Source organism: Atractosteus spatula, chromosome 16 (genome assembly GCF_055471065.1).
Source record: "Atractosteus spatula isolate fAtrSpa1 chromosome 16, fAtrSpa1.hap1, whole genome shotgun sequence".
In the NCBI taxonomy this organism is placed as follows: domain Eukaryota; kingdom Metazoa; phylum Chordata; class Actinopteri; order Semionotiformes; family Lepisosteidae; genus Atractosteus; species Atractosteus spatula.
In genome coordinates, this window is record NC_142721.1 from 9,954,597 (window position 1) to 9,973,811 (window position 19,215).

Here is a 19,215-nt window from a genome sequence, read left to right on the forward strand (position 1 = left end):
TTCCTGTGGGGAAACAAAGTTTTTTATACACCACATATAAAAAAAAACATGGCAAGACAGGTACATTTCTGGGATCTCATGGAAATCCAAATTAATTCAGGGACATTATACAGTCAGCCCTGAATGGAAGATTTGGAAAACACCATAGACAATTTTAAGGAAATGATCCATCAGTCATTGCGTAATGATGCTATACTCTCTACCTGTTTGATGTAAACACACAAATTATTACCTACCGAGTATATACAGTATACACAACATAACTTTCTCTATAGGTCAAGTATTCTTTGTTGTGATGCACATCACGCGTTTTAGTGATAAAAATTCAGATCACAGGTCATGCTATATACTGCAGCTTCTAAGAACACAAGCAAAGAGAATGATACACTGAGTCAGTGTTTGAGAATGGTGGCACAGTGTTCATTTACTAATACTAAATCCACACTTGCGTGTAGCATTACCTACACTGTAGTAGCTTTAAACCTGTTATTTAAAGTACAGAGCTCTCACAACATGAGTGCTGTGAGGGAAAAGGATAATTTAAAGCTCCTGCTTTTGATAATCAAAATTAGGATTTATCTTCAGAATCGTATGGAACATCTTTTATTAATTCTTAACCTGTTTACATAGAATGGGCTGAAATACATTATAGGTTTACATAGAATGTATATTATTCAGTGTGTGTGTGCTGGGCACAGCTCTTACTAATATATTTTAAAACCAGCTCACAAAGCGCCTTCCTCCATACACTGAAGAGTTAACGGAAAAATATTGATAACTCAAATTAACAAATCAATTTAAAAACATCAGACGTCAGCTGTGATTGTCTGAGATTAAGTCCCTTTGGGCCCTGACACTCAATGAAAAGCAAATTCTGCTGAGACTGAGATGGTTTCATTATGTCAGCCTCACTTAACTCCAGGAAAATTAATGATTTAATGAAGCAACTTAAAGGGTGCCACCACCACAGCATTTCTGCGTAAGATCACAGATAATTAACACACAGTTAATGAACTGCTACGCCAGGCACACCTGATCAATGTTCCTTTCACCTTAGCTCATCTTGTCTCAACTCAGCCTTTTTCCATTTCACAAAACATCCTGCAGCCAAAAAAGTTATTCCCTCTTACCTGAAGAGATTTGTCTGCAAGACAAACAACAGTCCTGGGGCTATTTATTTTTTTACTAAAAACATTAGATTCTTTTCTCATGTTAAATTTCTCTTATATATATTCTATTCTAAACTCTCCTATACACTCTTATTCTGGTTTCTAAAGCACAACTGGAAGCCCGATCACAGGTAAAAGAAAAGTGAATTTTAGTGCTTGCCCTTGCATGCCACACTAGATTTTATTTACAAGTTCTGCAAATCATAAAGCTTTTAATATTTACTTCACTTTTATAGGTCTACTTCTTAGCAAACTTCTGTGAACAGAAGATTTCCAGTTACTACATTCTGTTGAATTATAAAGCCAGATATAATTATTAAAACAATATTAGGGAGTGGTAAGGTGTTAAACTGATTTTAAACCTACTTGATAATTACATACAATAAACTGAATGAACCATAATAGGTCCCATTTTTACAAGTGTCTCGACTATTCTCACTGGCCAAAACTTTAGGACCCTTCTCAGAATTATGTGTTTATCCTCTGCCGAGCAGCTGAAATACTGATTGAACAGGAAATGGTATATGTTTCGCAAGGATTTTAATCATCATCATCATCATCACTACAATTATATAGCACATGTCTGGAAACTCCACTCAAAGTGCTTTACAGGTACAGGAGTTTACAGGACTCCCTTCCACCTCAAATGTCTAACTCCCACCTGGATGAAGTGCACCACTACTCTCACCACACTTCATCTACCAGTGGGGAGGAGAGAAGAGTGATGAAGCCAGTTCATTGATGGGGATTATTAGGAGGCCATGATTGGTAAAGGCCATGGGAAATGTGGCCAGGACACCGGGCTGACACCCCTACTCTTTCCAAGAACTGCTCTGGGATTTTTAATGACCACGGAGAGTCAGGACCTCTCTTACATCTCACTTGAAGGACATCATCTTTTTTATGGCATAGCGTCCCCATGACCATACTAGGGCATTAGGACCTACACAGACTGCAGGGTGAGCACTCCTAGCTTTCCCAGGAGGTCTTCCATCCAGGTACTGACCTGGATCACACCAGCTGAGCTTCGGTGGGTTGCCAATTGTTAGCGCAGGGTGAAATTACTGAGAGCAATACTGTATTGTCACTCAATCCCATTTCATTCTTTTAAAGGAACTGCCCACAGCTGAGGTTGTAATGAGTGTAATGGCTGGTGGGGCTGAGCTGTGTGTTCTATGTTTCTACTCATCTTCACCAGGACTGGGATCTAGGGTTTGGATTCAGGCCAGGGGAGATAATGAATGTCCTTCTTGTACTTGTCAAGCCTTTGGCTGGTGAGTGTACGAGTACTGCTGAGAAAATCTCAGTGTTAACCGATGAAGCCACATCAAGATACTGTACCAACCTGAAGTATGTTAATGATTAAAACAAGTTCTCAGCTGAGAACAAGAACAAGGTTCTCTTGTCTTGCCCTAATCCTGATGCCATCTCTTCAGACTCATTTCCATCACAGCTCAGGACACCTCTGAAGGGTCAGTGCTGGAGCTCACTATTGTTTCCAGCCATCACACTGGTCAACATGTCTAAATACTACTGCATCACTTCTTCACCATTGCATGACTACATGGGTAAATGTCACAATATATTTGAATTTGGTCCACAAATTAGTTATGCTCTTCTGTTAGGGGGATACAGAAGACTTGCTTAGCTCCCCCCTTCAATAGGAGTTCTCCTGACGCTACTCTTCACATATACCTCACAATGTAGGATTTGTAGTTTAAGAAAAATAAACCAGCTAAAGGAAAACAATGGCAGTTCTGCTGTACTTGAAAAGCCTCACTAGCCTTATTTATTTTGGACCGTTTTCCACGTTTTTATTTTGAATGTTCCATTACAAAGTGGAGCAGTCTCAATGCACTTCGTTCCGGCAGATTTACGAGAAACAAAGATATCACTAGCTGTTCATCCCGGAAAAAAAAAGAAGAAATTGACATGAAAGTCAGGCCATTTCGCAATAGTTCATCTAATAATGAGAGCAGAGATAATACCAATGGAGGCAAGAAAGAGTTTCTGTATATAGAAACCTATTTGTAGGAAGAACGAAATACTAAGGCTTTTGTTTTCCCATCATAAAATGATGTTCACTTCCAAACAACCTACTGCCACTATAAAGCAGACAATGTATCTAAGGTGACTACTGCAGTTCTTATTTAGAACTGTTTACATAATCTAAATGTAATTTTTAAAAATCACACTCAAATGTTCTTTAGACATTAAGACTCATCATAGTTTTAAAATATAAGTGTGACTAATTCACTCCCTCCACATTAAACAGACTTTTAAACCAGCTATATTTTTACTCAAAAATTCACAGCAATGTACAAATGCTTTTTATAGTACCTATATAGAGTATAAACAATATTAAAGTCTAGGCTCACCTAAACAATCGGAATAATCAAAAAACAAAAAAAATGGCAGCCAAATCCATCTTTACAATCAGTATTAGATAAAGAGCTCCTCTCATTTGCAAGTTTTTTTCTTCACCTGGAAACACATCTCCAGACGCATTAAGTAAGGGATACAAATTTAAATATGATTAAGATACTTAAGAACTTGGCACTAGATTTGCTTTAATCAGGTTTTACTCACAAGAATTAAGGAGCATTCTAAAAAGGTAACTCTTAATGTCATCCAGGTACTACAGCAAAATACATTTATTAAGGAACTCCAATGTGTGAAAACTGTTAACACCAATAAACTGAGGAAAGGGGGCTAGTAATTAAGTATTTGAGACACAGATATTAAGTATTAGTTTTGCTGAACCAAATACAATTTATTCCATTTCAGCAAAATTCATTTTCATATTCTTTGAATTCTATGTAAAAAGCAAGCATTTCACACTGTTGCCATTGTGTTTAATATATTGTATCATGCCCATCCCACTGAGCTTATTTCTTATAGATAATGACAAGATGTAGGTGATAATCCATGTGAGCAAATGTGTTAGCTAATTAAGATTATACCCAGAGAAGTGCCTAAGTACAGTACTGCTCTGCAAGACATTCCTTCCATTGTAAAAGTAGCTCCATTTAAACAACAGGGTCCATATCACCTAGCGGGTAATTTATACCAATTACACCATATCATAAAATAGCCCAATTTAATAGTCAGAAAGTCAACATGGGGCATTTTACATGTGTAAGACAAAACAGTTAAAGGATTAATTTTTAGTCAATGAGCTGTCATTTTGTCTCACTGATGAGTTTTCCCTTCAGAGGATATTATAGTTGTCAGAAATGTAGTGCTGTCTATAATTTAGTGAAAGATAAGTCTCCAAAATCCACAAAAGCTTAATGACAATTGCACAGTATTTCTTTAGAGGGCTTTCCTTTCTTTATTTATTACTTTGTATAGCATTTCTGCTGCCAAAGATCAAAACCTAATTGAATGGTAATTACATTACTGCTGAATTATAAGTCAAAAGAACTTTTTTTTCTCCTTAACAAAGTGCCAGTTATTTTTCTTTTTTTACCACTTCAATCTGAAACTGCTAATTGCTAATCAAACTGCCTACGCTACAATTGTAGTAGCTGGACCATCCACATCTCCCATCAAAATGTACACCAGAGCTGTTTATCACACAGTAAGGCCTGCAGCACCCACAGCAGAGATAGCATCGACTGGAACAGCAATACAGTTCTCAATGACACAATTGCAAGATCATGGTGCTGTCTGTCCTGTGGCAATGCAAAGGATAGTTGGCCAAGTTTAGCTATCTTACCTGGCCCCAGGACCTACAGCACCACTTGTGCACTGTTGCATAAGGCATCCTGATGACAGCCCACAGAAAGCATAGCCTAAGAGACAAACTAACGGACTATGGCTATTAGCCTTTGCTCCAAACAAGAGCCTTTAAGTGGCTGAGCCATTGGGGAGCTCCTTTTTCAAATGGCCACCATATGCACAATACACTTATAAGATGTTCATGATACTGTACATTAGGTAAAAAGTAACCTTATTTTTTGGCTTTATTTTTTTAGATTTGTCAATATTTTGTCAATACCCAACTTATCTGTATGAGTCCGCTGTTTTTCACATCTCAGCTTGCAGCTACCAACCCAGACACCCTACATGGGACCATGAGGAAGTGTAGGCGGACTCCTCCAGCTCAGCCACCTCCGGTCCCTTCGCCTATTAACACATCATAGGCACAGCTCCCCAGCACAGGCTCAGCAGGGGTCGTGTACCCCGTGCCGCGGGGCCTGGGAGGTTGCAGGGGTCGACCGGTCGCTGCCAGCCGTGTGAGCCCTGGTCGACTAATCCTGATCCAGCCCATTGTGTGCCACTATCTGGGAAAGCCCAGTCACCGACAGCAAGTGGCAAGAACCAGACTCGATCTCGCAATCGCAAAGCTCAGCTGATGTGCACCACATTGGGTGAGCAAGTGGCTTTCTTCATTTTACCCTACGAAGATCAGTAATAAGATAAGTTCAGCATCAGAGTAATACTTTTTTTTCCCCCACTGAGAGACGGAAATGGATAGAAATTCTGTGTATGTAAATATAATATTAAGAAAGTGCAGAGGAACTCTCAACACTTAATAATTCTCATTGAAATGGGACATATAATACAATCCTCATTTCTTTTACTGTGGCAATGGAGGAGTTTAAAACATGTTACTTTCTATGACTCATTCAGCACAAGTTAATCTTCCTTTTTACTGCACAAACATTGACTTATGCGTTAGCAACCTATTCTAAAATCCTAATGGCTTGTATATATAAATTGTTAGAAGAGTATTTACTGAAATAAAACTGGGAGCTTCATAAAACTTCCTTCTCTATGCAAAACTGACCAGATTGATTTGTTTGCCATGTAGCCCGAAAGCCTTCCTAATGTAAAGAGCAGGTCTGACCTTTGATCGTGAAAGACACGAAAAACCATAAAACCTAAAAGCAAACATCTTTTATTTGCACAAATTCGCAAAGCTTTTAACAAGCCAATTTACGTTCTTGGAAAATTGAAATATATTTTAAATGCAAAAAGCATAAAGTTGTTTTTTTTCAATCTTTATTAGCAGAGCAGATGCTATAAAACAACAAATAATCCTGTCCATCACTAATCACTCACCGTTTATAGGAAATGTTCCAGCCTCATTTCAAGTCAGCCACATGTTCGCATAAAATACAGTTTAAGATTAAATCTAGCGTTGGACTTAACCTACATGTATTTTCTGCCTTACCATCAGAAAAACTGCGGTAAGACCAGCAAATACAGTACATTTTAATAAACCACTACCCAGGAATAATATCTCAATACAGTATATTCTAGGTACTTAATATACACTACATATTGTAAGAGATGCATTTTCTATAAAATGATGTTGATAACCCTACCTTAGATCTTCAGGGGACTCTAAAGGCAGTTCAGAAGGAAGGAAAAACAAATCACATCTAGCAGCCTGTCTCATCTCTGAGTTCATTGACTTGGACACATCAAAATAGTGGCCAAATCTTGATGAAGATGCCAGTGTTGTCTGCAAGGAATCATAAAAATGTTTCAAGGCTTTTGTGCGCAATGATGGTTGGACATATAAAACATGCTAAAGAATCAAATAGGTTTTTAATTAACATACAAAAGACAGCTGCCCACTATTGCCTTAAGGTTTACAGCTATATACTGTAAGGGAATATGCACATAGACATCTAATGTTGCTGCTAATTGCCGAATAAATAATAACCTCTTCATGAAACTTTTGAAGTTTTTAGGTGCAAAAATAAAGATTACTTTCAAGTATGCATTTAATCTTTTTTGCTACATATGTTTTCTTGGCATTTGAGCATGTAAATTTCATAGCCATCGTTAGTTCCATTATAGAAAAGGAAAGTGAGGACTTTATACATCAAGATGTTCCGAAAGGTGGCATTCCAAGGAAACTTTACATGTTAATGGGTGTATCTCCAAGACTTCACACTGTTCAAAGTGACTTTAGACAGCTTATAATGGACTTAAAAATCTTATATATATTTTATTAAATAAACATTTTATTCAAACTAAACTAAGATGCTTCATAATTTCCATTTCCACCATAAATAGTCATATACTGATTTTTTGTTTCATGGTGCTATGCAAAATAAGACAACAGGAAAGGTATGTGGGGTGGGTTACAAACTGTGTATTTCACTGATATATATACAGAAATCATTAATGAGAACTGAGTGTAAATCATTAAAATCTAAGCATGTATTGTAATGCAAGAAGGATATAAAAGAATCATGTTATGACATGACATTATAATAAAAATATTATTTCACAATATTAAACAAGAAAAAATTATATTCTAAAACCAAAATTAATTTTTATGTTTCACAGAATAACTTTCCTGCAGTTAAATGGCAAGCACTGAATGAAAATAATATGAAAAATAAGACTTTGTTTACTGTTTTAAATAAGATGAGGCTCTTCTTGGCATGATAATCTATACTTAATCTGGATAAGGGATCAGAATGTTTTTTTATTACTGCAATGCCTACCAGAGCTCATCTTTTCATTGTGCACAACACAACCTCCTTAACGTTTTAGAAGGGCCTTGACTAACTGAACTTTGATCTGATGTCTTCATTGAGAAAAACTCCAGGTTGCTGATTTAGCATGCAAATCCTTCGTGAGGCCTATTGGTGTTTTGTAAAGATGGCAAAGAGAAAAAAATGAGAAGTTTCCAAGGACCTCTAAGGGAATCCTGGGGGCACACTGGTATCCTTAATCCACATTGCAGTATGGATTAAGGTAGGGGATAACCTTTCTTAATTCAGAAGAAAGAGTATAGCATCTACAAGCTGGGTGGAGACTAGGATTTAGTCATAATAAAACACTGTGCAATAAAAGCGTGGTCTGTGTCAGAGTCCTGTGAATAGGCCTCAATGTACCAAATTCCCAGGCCTAGTGGGGAAGCTTGCAAAAGCCTACCTGAATCAACTAAGCGTGAGTAATCTGCCTTAGTTGAATGGCTGGGGTGAAGCCTTTTCATTCCTTAGAAGTTTAAGAGTTGATAAATTTATTATCAGTGACTATTAGGCTCTGTGCCTGTCACCTCTTCAGTTCTGAAGAGTAAGTCTGGAGGAAAGAAAAGGGAATGAATCTGTCAGCTAGCAGACGGCTTTTTGACTACCTTCTGCTGCTGATGCCTCTAATTGCAATACTAATGTGTTAGAAACCTCAGATTTGAGATGAACCAAAGCAGAAAATTGATTTCATGCTGTGACAGTTTATATATTGCCCCAAGTACACAAATGGCTCATTCAGAAGGAACTGCACCTTCTAATTTTGTTTAGAGATAGCCTTAACCACTTTGTAACCTCGGAGAGAGATTGGTTTATATAACAGCTTTCCTGCAATAAAAAAAAGCTTTATTATATTATTTCACATTCTTATGCAATTTCTGTCTGACATTGTGATGGTAATTAAGTTTTGTTTTAATCCCTGTACTGAATAATAATAATAGAATGAATTCAGATAATGCGCTATGAAATACAACCTTTTGTTTTTTAAACAGTGTACTTTTAAAAAATCTTTTATTAAAAATAGATACGGTGGATGGAAATAAGCCAAACCTGCTTTGTTCTCATGGATTACATCTGCAAAAGCTTCCACAAAGGACTCAGTGATTTGATACAAATTACAAGTGCTTTCCACACACACTTAGCACATGGATAAACAATTTATTAGCTCCATTCAACATTTTTACTTCGAGTGCTGTATGAAAACCAAGAAACAGAAAAAGGCGTGGCATGCAACAATACATTATAGTACTTGCTCATATGCCTGTCCAATTGTACCCAATGAACTGAGATAAACTACCAAAAATAGAGCCAAAAGCTTCAAGCATACTTAATAGTTTTATAGAGTGGCCCATTACAACATTTGCCATGTCATTACCCCTCTGTACAGAGGCCACAGAAACAAACACCTCCCCAAATGTGAACCCTTCTAGCCTGTCTGAGGTCATTAAAGGTCTTCAGATCATTTCGTTCCTTTTCTCCTGCTTTTTCGAAACCATTTATTCCACAGAATCCATTTCCTTACAATGAATGTTTATGAAGAAGACTTGTCAATAGATTAATGAAATATGAACAAACCTATAACAAAATTATGAAATAAAAAACAGCATCAGAACCTGCCACTGTTTCTTTAAATAACATTGCATCCAAAAAATGCTCTTGCTTTTAATTTTGTAAATGACTCACATCTGTGAAATGTAAAAATGTCTTTTTGAAGCATTAGATCACTGTATACTGTGAATCTTTTTCTTAGTACTGCTGTGAAAACACTGTTTTTATCACAATCATAGATGAATGTCCACTACTACTGTCCACTGTGTGTTAAATTGTTTTCAAACAATGCTATCATCTGAAATTGGTCTTGTTCATTTGTGACACTGTGTTTAACAATTAAAATAAGAAAGAACTTAGAATTTTAAAAAAAGGTTGTTTTTGGTTTTGATCTTTTTGCCCCCCTTATTAAAAACACACGAAGCAACAAGGGAAATTGCTCCTAAGGTCCACTGCACACTGTATCTGATACACTTAGCATCCATTCTCTGAAAAGATATCTATCAAAATGGTTGCACATTGTAACAATAGTTCCAGCAGCAATGATGAAGATGTACAATGCTTAATCAGATGTCTTTTTGGGGCAGCAAAAACCACCATGCTCCTGTACTGTTCACAGATGTTAATATAAAAGTCATTACAGTGTAGTGCCATATAATGTTGTGACATGTAAGACAAAGTGATCCCTGTTCACATACCTGTACTTGTGGAAGGTTCTGATAGCGCCAGGCTATTTTCATAGAGTCTTGGCATTCCGGATCACTCCCTTGCTTTTGGAGGTGTTCCGCATTGGTGCTTGGAACGTCGTCAAGCAGAGGAGCCGGAAGTTCCTGGAAAAAGATACAAGCGAGATTTTGCAGTACACTTTGAATACTTCGAAATATTAAAGTCCTAAAGAAGAAGAAATTCTGAATAGCGCTGTGATTTACTGTTGCCTCACTACAAGACATACCTCACACTCTTGTGGAATGTTGCTGTAACTCAAACGGAAAGTCAAGCAAATACAGTTTCTGGTAGATGATCCACTAGACTACCACAGAGATAAAACTATAAACGTCTCGGCAATTTAACATGTATTAGTGTAAGCTCTTCAACAAGATCTGGCATCAGTAATAAAATATGGGAAATAATGTATGTTTAACAGAATAAAACAAAGAAACAAAATACCAAATTCTGGTTTCTTATAAATAAACCAATTTACCATACAAAAATGAAATCTAGAAGTACAGATAGAACTTGAATAGAAAACAGGATAAACTAATCTGGGTTCAACCATTTCAAAAACGGAAGTATAAATGCCCTTAGGAGCTTTCCCTTCCATATTCAATAACAAAAACAAGCTATTGTCTTACAAATAACACCTCAAATTAGCCCTGCTACGTTTTGTGACAAGAGCCACCCTCATTATGCTCGATTATGCATAGGCCAATCAGCACTTTCTGCAGATCAGTTTTCTGTCCCAGATCATTAAGATAATTCCTATTTAAACACTCACCTAACTCCCTGGGCTGGCCATTGTTTCAGCTTTTTCTACTTACATAATCAGTGACACACCTGTTGCTGTCACCTTGTACAGCGCAGTCTTCCTTTAACACACATGTCAGCTCTGAGATGGAAATCTCAGTAGGGGATTAACCATTTTACACCAGTCAACTTTAATGTAACAAAGGAGCAAGGTGAACCTGGTACTCCCTCAGGTGCCGCCAGTCTGCTGTAAGTCTTCACTTCTATATTGAAAAGCCCTCATAGTGCCGCCTTGCTCACAGCAACACAGCAACTGCACACCTGAACGCAAACTCCCGTTTTCATTCAGATACCCATGGCTTTTCTTACGCGTACTTACTTCCTGATATACAACATGCACACTCATACATTTATTCTTGAACTCACTCCTCCCTCAACACACAGACCCACAAATACACAAGTACTTCACAGAATACATACAAACCCACACTCTTAAAGACACTTTTCACTCAAACACACACACACAAGAAAGGACACATTTGTGAGTGGACTTCCCTGTTTTCCTCAGGTTGAACTGCAGTATTTCATTTATGGTGCTGTTCCTTGCTATCGCAAGTACTCACAACAGACAACAACATAAGACTTAACAAAAAGTTAAAAGCTAACTGACGTGACTACATTATTACTGAGTTTCAGTTCTGAAATCTCAACAATATCAATGCATTTGGTTCTTGACTCATTAAGCAAAAGGCAAAAATTATCTCTATTACAAAAAACGGTTACAAAAGTGGTTCTGCTGCTACTTTTCTGGATAAAAGTCTGACAAGTCCTGGGACATTTTAGTGACAAGAATTACAAAATGTATTAAAAACAACACAAGTAAGTGAACAGATATATAAGCACACAAGATGGAGCAGGAAGGCTATAAATGTCTGAAATCCCATTAATGATACTGTAGCCTAGAAGAGCTTCTTGTGTTAAAGACTTTATGGCTCAGTAATTTAAGTTATTCCGTTTATAGATCTGTATGAAAACATAATCAGAAATAACAGAACAATAGCAGAAATGTTGCCATACAGTGGGAATTCCAAATTTAAACCTTTATGGCTTGCAAAGACAACGGTCAGTCTCCCTTGGGGTAGATATTTTAGTTCACAAAAAGTCTTTTTTTAAAAAAAAAAGAGACAAGAGGTTAAGCAATGACCTCTCATTGTATCAATCAAAATATTTACAATGGCTCTCCATCTGTCTTCCGATTTGAAGCAGCTTACATCATTCTGTTTCAAATAAAAAAAATGTTCAAAGAAACATTTTAACAATTTGACCCCACTCACTGTTAGATTCTCCAGGGTGCAATAAACTCCAAGCCCAATCACAGCCCAATATTAATGAGGCTTAACATCACTCCCTTCAAAGTCAGTTTAATTGGCTGTTTATCAGTGGTTAAAGGTTCTGAATACCCCTCCAGTTGGAGTATGATGTCTAATATGTGATAAATTGTGTGACTGGGCAATCTCTCTTGATTTCAAGAGTACAGTTTCCACTAGTCTGTGTTTGTGGAATGAAACACGTATAGGACTTCTAGATTGTCTTATAGCTTCCTCATATAGGAATGTCTCAGCTTTCTTTAACAGGAAAAAAAAGATAAATATGGTGTATTAGGTCTAATGTTTCTTTCTTTACAAAGTAATGATTTGTGTGGAACTGAAATGGAGTGGGGGGGGGGGGATATGACTGACTTTGCAGCATTAGATAATTAAGAAATACTTTGTCTTCCAGTTTTTGTTAAGATCTGTGGAATTCAGTGGATATCAAAGGATGATAATGTTGTATTAACATCTATCAATGTGGTTAATGGTTATTTCAGTTAATGGTAACAGAATGCTAAATTAAAATACAAAGCTAAACAACTAAAGGGGATTGCTCACAGCTCTTTAGTTAAATGCATTATTTTCCTCCTTGTTTTATGAAAGTAACCGAAATAACCTAAGTTGTAAATCTGGTGAGAGAAAACACATTGCAGCAAAGGGGATAAACAAGAGCATCCAGCTCACTGCCCTTTGACACAGACTTGGACAATTATCTAGAGCTTCTGTGGAGTTATTTGAAAAAATGTGTGAAACCATTAAAAGTTATTTTGTCATTCTTATTCCAACTATGCTTTTTAAGTTAGAAGGCCAAAAGATATAAAACAAGAACATAATATAAAAACATTTTTTTAAAAAGTTAACTATAATGCCAAAAAGTAAATAATCAAAGACCTACGTCTGGCCACGAAATTGTTTGTTAAACATCAAATAAATGAGTAGCAGAAATTCTTAAGGTAACTGCCAACTAAAAATACAGTGTACAAAAACATGCACATTGCTATATAGATTTTTAAAGAAATGCAATTTAGCAGTTTGAAATCTTAATGCCTCCTTCATCTTCAAGCCCTGACTACAATAGGAGCAAATGTTTTCAATGTTGATGGATAAATTGCTGGGTGGTAAAATATGATATCTAAGGTAGGTGATGGGTCTTTTTATCTTGTGCTTCTCTCCATCAGTTTCATAGCTGTAAGATAATTATAGTCTGTAAGGCTGTCTTTCTGCACATGGGAGTGTCAGTGGCATTTGCCATAGTTTCATTTTCCAAATGGCGGAAAATGAAACATTCCAGGACTGTAACTCAAGTGTGATCCATATGAGCCTAAGTAGAAGACTGCTAACAAAATCTTGCATCTTTTACAAGCAATGAAGAGATATTGCAGATGCTTTTTCCATACCTTTAAAATCTCATCCGGGTGGTCTTTGGCAGAAGCTATGAAGAGAGAATGTCCACAGACAACACCTTCTGCCAAGAAATACTTCAGTAACATTCGCGAATAGCTGTCATATTTATCTTCCTCTGTAAAGGAAAAAAAGAAATATTTTAACCAAAAAACAGCAATAGAGAGCCAAGTTTACAGGAATCATTTTTGAGCAAGTGAAGTAAAAAAATTACTGCACGTTACATGTGTCACAGACACTCAGAGAAACTGTGTGAAGAATTCAGCATTTAAGGTTTCTTTCCATATGATTAAAAAATTAAAACAGACACGCTAATAGAAGAAACCGTTTGTGAAATAACTGTGTGCCTCAGGTTACTTAAAAAAAAAATTAAGGAGAGAAAGGTCATATTTAAGTAATTAGAACTATACCCTCCTTCCCTCAGTTTTTTTTAATACTTATTTTTTGCTGCTGTAATTTTAGTATAAATAAGCTTGTAAAAGTATTGGCTTGTGTCAACTATAATTTATGTGACAAGTTGAAGCCTTATTATTTTATTTACATAAAAAATGTCTCCTGTATTTTAAGACAGAGGGTGGCATTGTGGTGCTGTGGTTAGCATTGCTGCCTTGAAGTGCTAGGGCCTGGGTTCAAATGGGGTGCTGTCTGCGTGCAGTTTGTATGTTCATGTGGGTTTCCTCAAGGTGCTACAGTTTACTCCTACAGTCCAAAAACATACTTGTAGGTTAACTGGTTTCTGGGAAAACTGGCCCCGGTGTGACTGTGTGCGTTTGTGTCTGTGTATGCCATGTGACGGACAGGCATCCCCTCCAGGGTATATCCTGCCTTGCACCCATTCCTTGCTGGGATAGGCCCCAGCTCTCTCGGGAACCTGTATTGGATACAGCATCAACCTAAAGTATACGTACAGACAGTGACGGATTACTGTTGTGTTACTACATTACCATTGACTTAGGCTTCAAGAACTGAACGTTAATTTCCCAGGCCCGGATACTGAATGGATAAAAAAAATTCTTAAAGAGGATCTACAACAATTGTTGATATGCAATTTGAATAATCATCGGCCTTCAGGGATGACACTGAAAAATAGATAACTATGTGATCATTTTAGAGCCAATGAAGATTTGTGCCTCTGGTAACCTGGTCAGTTACAGTATTAGTGGATGTTCCTCTTAATACAGTTGACACAAATAAAGTGTACAGTCCATGATTGTAATTGATTTAATGACTGCTAAGTATTACATGAAGAACGATAAGGGATGATTGGTTTAACAGTGTTATCTCAAAACCATGAAATAAAAATAAAGATACCATATGGCCATGGTCTGAGAAGTGACTGGCCTGAGACACTAGGGACAAAAAGCTTTCGGAATATTTATTTAACCACAAAAGGACTTGCAAAATTTCCTTTTAATGGGACAATTCTATAAACTTCCTTGCACAACTACTTAAAGAGACCAAATATACATCTAAACATTCAAAGCAATATTATAGTTGCTTTACTTATTACCCAACATAATAAATATGTATGTTTATGATCTAGATAGATAGATAATACTTTATTAATCCCGTAGGGAAATTGATGTATTACAGCAGTCCAGCCCAAGACAAGCAAAAACACACATCAGAATAGTTATAAAACAAAAGACAACAAAATAAATAAATAAAAAATAAATAAATACATAGGTGTGTGCAAAATGTGATGATCAATGTAACCTAATTAGGTTAATACAGGTTAAATAGGTTACATCATATGTTAAACAAACATTGGAATTTTGTTTTAAGCTTAGGAATAGGATGTTGAATCAAAATGAAATAAAGTGACAATGCTCAATTCCTAAGTTCCTAGATGAAATGAGTTGTAATGAATGTATACAATGTCCCAGTGTTCACCTGTAATTTTAGCCAGCCAGCTTCAATGTAAAACAGAGATTCCCAATCCAGGCTCTCATGACCCAAATATTTGCTGAGTTTTGTTCCAACTGAGCTCTTGATTATTTAAATGAACCCCAAAGTTCAATTAATAATTTACTAATTGGACCTTTTTAATTTGTTTTCATCACTGAAAGTGAAGTTACTCGACAACATCATCTGTTCAAGAGTGTGGAACAATTAAAAAGGTCTAATTGATCAGGTTACAGGTTCAATTAAAGGTTTAATTAAGCAACTGAAAATCCAGCTGGACTGAGAAGCAGCAGACACTGAGATCTCCAGCCCTGCTATAAGTCCTGTGACCATGGAGTGCTTCTTTGCCAGCTTTAGGGTAAGCAGAGCACCAACAGTAATTACAATGAAAGTTGTATAAAATACCATTATAACTTAACTCTACATACTGTATAATTCCACATACAACTACATTTAACAATTTTGTGTAATGCACAACTCATGCTAAAAGATCTCGTGCAACAGTTTTAGTGCTGTAGACATGTTTCAGGCCTAGTAGGTCTAAAGAAAGCAAATGTTTAAGAGATAATTTTAAAGTCTTACAGCTTTGCTGAAAACATTAAAATGCAAAAGAATGCCTCTGTCCATTGCTCGGGATGTCTATACATCTATAAGGAATTCCACAGCTCTTCAATTTGTCATTTGAAGGTCTGTCCTTTATTGATGGATTTCTAGGTCACCAGCCCTTTGTCGTGTTCAAAGAACCTAAAAGGCACCCAGATGGGGCTTCTCAGATGGTGCCCATTGTATTGAGGTTTCTATAGTGTCTTACAAATGAAATCTGCAGAAAAACCATTAGTCAGACTTGAATTGTTTTAGGTGTGGGCACACATCTCACAGTAATGATGACAGACCCAGGACAGATCAGTCATTTCAACAATTGTGAAGTGGAAGCTTTTCCCATAATACTTTACTCATCTTGATACACATCTGCAAATGAACACACTTCAAATAACGTTACAAAAGAAAAAAAAAAGCATTCCAGATACATTTCTGTGAATTATGTACATCAAAACATTTTCTGAGTTCCATACATTTAGAACGTTTTTTAAATCCATTTTCTCCACTGAAACTTAAAACGACTATTCTGACTGATATTCGAAAGTTCTAGAGCTACTAGACGGTAAAAAAGGATTTAAGGAGTATGCACATGTTTTTAACCAGTTGGTAACTTTTTTAACAAGCGTAAAACTCATGTAATTTTAAATATCTAGTCAAAAGAAACTTAAAAAATAAAATTGATAACTTTGTTTAGAATTCTTTTTTTTCTCTAAACATGTCAGATTAAAGAAATACATAGAAATGAGAAGTGCATTCAAGACCAAGTTGGCAACAAGCAAAACTGGCTTGTTTTTAAACCAAAAACAAGTTAGATGTTATTAAGATTTGTGTACTCTAGAGGCCTACTATCTACTGTAATTTCATTAGTTTTAGGAAGCTTCAGGGTGTAATTACAGCACGTGTGGTCTTCTCCTAGACAATTCTACAATGCAGTCCTCTCCAAAACATATTCTCTTTTCATGTACTAGAAGGGTACGGATAGAAAACAACTCTAACTCTACGTAATCAAAACTGATTTGTATTCTTATAAACAGTCAGGCCTGTATACCTGTATCACCCAATCATGTGGAGTGTATGAATTATTTACCCTATCAGAGATCCTCTTTCCAAAGACACTAAGGTATCCCACAGGAACAAAAGCACAGCAACAAAATAATAGCTTAATAGCACCTGTTGGACTATTATATGGTTAAATTACTGAGTATAATGCATATAAAGTACTAAAGATTAACACAATTTGATGCGGTAACTCACCTACAAATAGCAGTCAAGGTTATAGCCTTAGAGGAAATTTCCTATAATTTACTATTTTATAACAGTTATTACAAACAATGCCTGGATTACACCTGAGGCCTACAATACAGCATCAAATTGGTATGGTGCTACCAATGGTGAGACACAGAATCTACATTTTCAAGCATGAATCTATATAATTCTCATGGCTCTGCTCCTTCAAAATCTAAAAAAACTGGTATTAAGTTTGATTAATCATGGTAAATGCAGTGCTTTTGTCAATATTCATAAACTGAAAGGCAATAAAGCACAACAGTTAGTTTAATGCCTCTCAGTGCTGTATTAAAACACTGTATATCCATTTATTGAACCCTAAAAAAATATACTAGCTACACAGCCCTAACAGAATTAAATGTAAACATTTGTAGGTATCTTATCACCTTCCAAATAATGAAAACATCTAGTTTCTTTAGGCTAAAGTTGTATCTTTTATGATTTATTAAATGTTTGTAAAACCTACAGATCTTAATATTCATTAATAGATATTTCATTTCTGTTCTACAATGTGCTGCTGCTATTTAATATACATAAAGTCTTTGGCTTCACAGCAGAAAGTACAGTGGACTCGGTATCTCACTGCCATCAGTTTCTATTATACTAGATTAAATGATTCACATTATAATTCATAACATGGAAGGCTGAGCATTAGTGTATAGTCACCGAGAGTCCCAAATAAATAACACTGATAAATTAAGGTAACAATAGTTATTTTTATGGTAGGTTACAGCCTCATGAGCACCAAAAGTCTTAAGTGCTTTCAAAACAGGGCCACTGTGCCTGAAAATCAAAACACACCTGCGAGGCATTTTCAAACAATCACAAAATCTCCCCACACCTTGGACAATGATCGGAGGTACTGTAAATAAGGATACAAGTAAAGAATCAGAATCTACCTGGGTGACAGGCAGCCCCACTTCACACTTTACCACCTGATCGGCTGTAATTACTTCACCAGTTAAATTAAGGGGGCCAGTCTGTGCAAGCCCTAAGTGGAATGTAACCAGGACACTGAGGTTAATATCTCTATTCTTACAAAGAGTGTCTCAGTACTCTTTATGACCAACTAGTCAGGACCTTGTCTCTAAGGTCTAATGTCTCTTCTGATGAACAGCCACTCCTACAGGGTCTCTTGTCACCATGCTGGGGTCTTGGTTTTTGACATTTCTCGTCCAGAGGGACATGAGCCACCTGCTGGTCACCTACTGATCCACTAACTACAACATACTGGTCCACCAACCCTACTCACAGCTCCCCACTATTTAAACTGTTGTGCCTTTCATGTCTTGCAGATGATCATCTATGTTGGTTATCATGTGCAAGACATGAAAGGCATCACTACCTCCTAGTCCAAGATAAACACAAAAGTTTTCTGGTTCTGATTTAACCTTTAAGCTCTCAACGTTAATGACCTAACTGAATGTTTCTGTGGCATTGGTTTTGCCTTGAATTGTTCTAAGTGTGAAGTTACTGAGGATTTAAGGGCCTATTACCAGCTTCAAGACTGTGGCTCTCCACAGCCAAGAAATAGACACATGTAGAAGTTTTGATCTAGATGGTTTCCCTCAATCCATTCTGGATATCATCTGCATTCTGAGACTTTTTATGATCAAACTTCATAAGTACAGTACATGCTATATCTAAATAAAAAAAAATATTATTCATATTAATAAAATACTACTTGAAACATGCTATTTATATGAAGCACATTTGTTGAAAGCAGTACGTTTCCGACTCCTTCAGTATGAAGGCTTTTGTCATCACAGAATAATAATAGAATAGTTCCATTAATTATATATGTCAAGCCTTTTTTGGTTATACAAGTTCAGGACTAAAATCACAAATGATGTAAAATGAAACAAAACAATGTTTTCTCTGGGGACAAAAAAATGCAGGTGACAACCTCCTGGCCCTGACAAACCACAGAGTTCCATTCAAGATCCAGCACACCATGGGAGATGTGATTAC

The 19,215-nt window shown here is 36.5% G+C and overlaps 1 protein-coding gene across 3 annotated transcripts in view; it reads right to left on the reverse strand.

Annotated features, from left to right (window-relative positions):
* The window catches only part of elp4 (elongator acetyltransferase complex subunit 4), a 75,297-nt gene that overhangs the window by 54,292 nt on the left and 1,790 nt on the right, over positions 1-19,215 (reverse strand). For all 3 annotated transcript variants that reach the window (XM_088934971.1, XM_088934972.1, XM_088934973.1), the window contains exons 3-5: positions 13,449-13,570; positions 9,916-10,047; positions 6,506-6,645 (exon numbers count right to left, since the gene is read on the reverse strand). In XM_088934971.1, the coding sequence (XP_088791097.1) occupies positions 6,506-6,645; positions 9,916-10,047; positions 13,449-13,570 (394 nt within the window). The remainder of the gene's footprint in view (positions 1-6,505; positions 6,646-9,915; positions 10,048-13,448; positions 13,571-19,215) is intronic.